Source organism: Muscardinus avellanarius, assembly GCF_963383645.1.
Source record: "Muscardinus avellanarius genome assembly, chromosome: 2".
Taxonomy (NCBI): Eukaryota; Metazoa; Chordata; class Mammalia; order Rodentia; family Gliridae; genus Muscardinus; species Muscardinus avellanarius.
In genome coordinates this window covers 168,281,180-168,285,842 of record NC_137787.1, presented here as the reverse complement: position 1 = coordinate 168,285,842, position 4,663 = coordinate 168,281,180, and the positions used below count along the sequence as shown (strand labels likewise).

The window sequence follows — 4,663 nt, the reverse complement described above, 5'->3', positions numbered from 1 at the left end:
TTCTTTTAAGGAGTTGGAAGTGATGGGGTTAGGTATATTTTGAAGTCTAGAAAGGACAAGACTTGTTTCATGAGAACACAGTGTCTTAGATGACTTTTTCTAAGTATTTCAAAGGATTTTATATTATGGTTTCATAATGTCAAAGAGAAGAATTACAGTGTAAATTTCAAGAGAACATTTCTAGTCTCTGTAACGTTAAGATATTGCATTACTTTTTTAGTGGCATTTTTAAGTGGTAGTAAAAACCACAGTACATACTAGGGGAATATATTTTGAAACAAGGAGGAGGGGGAAGGTTGATTTAAAACTTAAGTAAAATAAAAGGCCAGATGGTTCCCATGGAGCATATGAACTCTGGTCCATTTTCCCTGAGGCCTTCTGAGTGAGTTTTTATTCTATCCAAATATATGGAAACACATACACAGGAAGCCAGGCCCAATGCTACAGTATGTTAGATATTGGCACAGGATGGATACTGCTAAGAACTCCAAGGCGTGTCCCTCTTGAGTGTAATTCCAAACCCAAAGAAAAAGATGACTGTGTCTAATAAGCAAGCTGGATTGAGTGCAAAGAAAATTTGCCTGGTGAAATGGAAATTTTGAAGCAAGTTACATAGTGCTGAGCGAATAAATAGAAAGATTTGGAAGACGTGTCCAAGTGGGGCACACGGTCTGTTGTGATCAGAACTCTTTACTCCAGTACTATTGAATTATATTTGGTGAAATCCAAGTGGAACTGGTGCTTTGGGAATTTTATAAGTTTCATAAATGTTTATTTAAATCTTTGTTTAATTTCTAAAAAGGGACATATATGGAATTTAATCAAGTTTTAAAACGGTTCCTTGGGTATTGGTCAAGATGGGGCTACTAAAATGTATTCATATTAATTATTCTGCATATTTGTACTGATCACGAGGAGAAATGTGATCATTTTTTTAGTACAACAGCATTTCTTGCCATTTTCTTAGTTGCTAAGAATAAAGGAGTCAAGTGCCATGGTTGAGTATTTGTGAACTCTCTTCCATGCTGTGAATCCCTACGTAAACCAGGTTCTGCCATCTTCTCCTTAGCCACCTTGCTCCCTTGCATCCCATTTCATTTTGCCCTCCTCTTTAGGACCATATTGTACTGTGCCTATGGCCACGGCGTCAGGACTTGGTATCCTTTTTTCAGTTCTCTCATTTCTCCATTTTGCCCTGCATGCGACTGCTAAAGAAGAAACAAACAAAACAAAGCAATAGACAGACAAACAAAAACAAAAGATTCCTCAACTCTTGTTTTTCTCCTGTCATTCCACTGATGAAGAGCTTGAAGGAAAAGGCGAGTGTGGTGGCACAGGCTTGTCATCCCAGTACTTTGGAGACTGAGATAGTAAGATTGCAAGTTTAAAGACAATCTCAGCAATTTAGGAAGACTCTCAGAAACCTAGCAAGACACTATTTCTAAACAAGAAAAATAAAATAGGGCTAAGAGTGTAGCTCAGAGATAGACTGCCCCTGGGTTCAATCCCTAGTACCACCCCCTGCCAAAAAAAAAAAGGCTTAAATAACTAGGATTAAGATGTATTTTTTCTCCTTTCCAAGTAGAGGAATATTATCAACTTGTACAACTCACTCTTATCTTTTTATGTGATTTTTTTTTTGCAGGATCAATGTGACTCTGGAAACAAATGGGTGAATGAATATCCATATGAAGAGAAAAACTATAAAGGTTGGTTCATCAAACTGTGTCATTGAATTGGAATATTACTGTTTCCAACAGCACTTCTGGGCAGTTATTTCTATTTGAACATATTTGACTTGAGTATGATATAAGAGTCAGTACTCATCCACAGACATTTACCTGTAAAATGCAATTTCTCTTTTTAACCCCTTAAATATAAAGACATTTCTAAGGAAACAACCTGTTTATGTGCCAGTGTAGCTAGCTCTCATGGTTCTATAGAACTTGAAAACAAAGACCTCTTGAGAATATTTCAGGCATCAAGTTTCAGATGAATATTAAAATAGGGAAGAACACTTGATGACAACTGATCACTGGGACCAAAGAAAATCCAATTTTGTTTAAAACACATCAGTTCTCTGCTTTCCTGGGAGAAGTGGGAGTATCCTGGAATGCTTTCCTGGTATAAACCAGAGAAGGGAAAAGCCCTGGGAATTTCAACAGTCCTCAAATGCTGGGCTTGCTTTATTTGTGGTGGTTATTTGATCTTTTCTTACATTTCATACTGGTTTAAATATACAAATCATAGGTCATCTAAGGAAATTATAGTCTATGAAATGATCTCTATTTCATAAATAAAGTTTCGATACTTAACAGATCTGGTACAGGGTTATGTGCTTTATACCTCTTCATATGGCAATACAACCATACTGTTTTCATGTTTTTCCTCCTTTATTATTACTACTTTCAAGTGCATGCATAGTTATATACAAATGATCTTCTGGCTTCTCTCTTCCACTTAAAATTACCTTCTTTTGTCCTCACTACTAAAATTTTTTCTTTCTAGTATTTTTACCTGCAAGCTTCTTAGAGGAAATATCAATTCAGAAATGGTGCAAGGGAAACTTGCAGGGGTATGATCTCAGTATCTTCCATATGCATTTACTGGGTGAGGGCTAATTGTATTGTGTACATTTTGTGTGTGGGTTGCTACTGTGCCAGGAAACTGGCTCTCAGTGGGGAAAGAAGAGAGAGGGCTGGTTTGCTTGTGGTGTTTGCCAATTTCCATGGTGTAAAGGCTCCCACTGTGAGTGGCCTGAGTAGTTAACCAACTGGCTTATAAGATGTTTTAAAACTTAACAGATGCTTTTTATGAACTAGCGATAATCTGACTCCAGCATATCCTTGATAATTATCTTTATACAGTAAAGTAAAAATTATGTACTCCTAAGATTAGTGGGGCAGTGGTAGTAAATTTAAAGTTTGTGTCTTCATCTTTGTATAAATATTGGACATTCTTCACTCATTTTGCAGAACTGATTTAGCCATCTCCTTGTTTCTGATGTTGGTATAGTATAGCTCTGTTTCCATTCAGTATCATTAAATTGTTATGTTCAAATGAATCAGTGTTATCTTTGTAAATTTATAAATTTTGGCCATGTCACTTGTCTGCAACTAATTTTATGATGACAATTGAAGATGATGGCAAGAGACTCTACCATTACGTTTCTGCTTACCCTGGGGATAAACTGAAAATACTGTTCTGATTGACTATAACACATGGGATACATTCTAAATGATCCTGTCTTATAGCTCAAGACTCATTAGTTCAAAAGACCTTATAGAGGAAGGACAACAAGTATTTCATTTAATGTGTTTGTCCCAATGAATTCTTTTGCTGTTTTAAAAATATTTTTCTTCCATATTTTTAGTTACAGATCCCATAGAATGGAGAATACCTTGATGCTTATTTTAAGTCTTGAATTTGTTGCTGTTAGTTTTAACACAGTATGATTTAGGGAGAAAGTTGCTGAATTTAAAAATGTATGCTTTTGTATTTTATTTTATTTATTTATTTATTTATTTATTTATTTATTTATTTATTTATTTTTTGGTGGTACTGGGGTTCATGGAAGCCCTTCTACCTCTGGGCTACACTCCCAGACCTATTTTATATTTTTATTTAGAAACAGGGTCTCCTAAGACAGCGTGCACAGCTGGCTTCGAACCTGCGCGATCCTCCTGTCTCCACCTCCCAAGCGCAGGGATTACAAGCGTGCGCCACCACGCCCGGCCTGCTTTTGTATTTTAAATATACTGATGGTCAGTATTAAGATGAAGTTTTAAAAATGTCATCAGTGAAAGCAGTGATACCACTGTCCGCATAATTGAGAAGGGATTTCAGTAGGGCTCTTAAAACTGTTTTTATACAGTTCCAATTTGCCAGTGGTGATCATCTTGCCAAGAGACACAGAATATCATATTATGTCTTTTTGCTTAGTGTCTAAAATGTAACTAGCCTACTTGGGATTTATAAAACTTCTGTTGTGACCAACAGCCTTATTTTGGGGAGTGGTCGTCTTCGTCTGCCATTTTATTTAAAACTAAAATTATTTTGCAGTGGCACAAGCCTATAATCTCAGTACTTGGGAGACTGAGACGGTAGGATCGCAGGTTTGAAGTTAGCCTCAGCAACTTAGTGAGAGAAACAGGGTCTCTAAACTAAATATAAGAATAAGACTGGGGATGCAGATTGGAGGTAGAATGCCTGTGTTCAATCCCTAGCAGTACAAACCAAACAGAAGAAACAAAAACAATTTTCATTAAGTTCTTTCCTTTTCTCAATTTTATTGCATTTGAATTTATTTCATTACCATGTGCCATTAGGAAACATGAAATTAATTCTAAAAAGATCCCAGTCATCCATTATTTCTTGCTCACTGACATCAGCGTGGAGTCTGATAGATACGGTCTGTGATGTGTTGCTCTGTGACTGTGGTGGCTTTCGTGGACCTAGCTCCCTGCGTTGCTTCCCCGATTTTCCAGTTATTTCATCTCTTTACTGCTGTTGACTCTCCGCAGCTGACTTAGAGCAAAAATACACGTGCATATACATTAGACCAGCTTATCAGAGTTCACATGAAACCCTTTGCTCTGTGACTACATCTGATCAATAGCTGCTTAAATCACCCAGCCTTAGCAGTGGGGTGACTTTGACTGTT

At 36.8% G+C, this 4,663-nt stretch overlaps 1 protein-coding gene across 3 annotated transcripts in view; it reads left to right on the top strand.

Annotated features, from left to right (window-relative positions):
* Window positions 1-1,676: 1,676 nt before the first annotated feature.
* Window positions 1,677-4,663, top strand: part of KLF12 (KLF transcription factor 12) — a gene marked incomplete at both ends in the record, with an annotated part of 318,174 nt that continues 315,187 nt past the window's right edge. For all 3 annotated transcript variants that reach the window (XM_080689233.1, XM_080689232.1, XM_080689231.1), the window contains one exon: window positions 1,677-1,709. In XM_080689233.1, coding sequence (XP_080545359.1) covers window positions 1,677-1,709 — 33 coding nt within the window. The remainder of the gene's footprint in view (window positions 1,710-4,663) is intronic.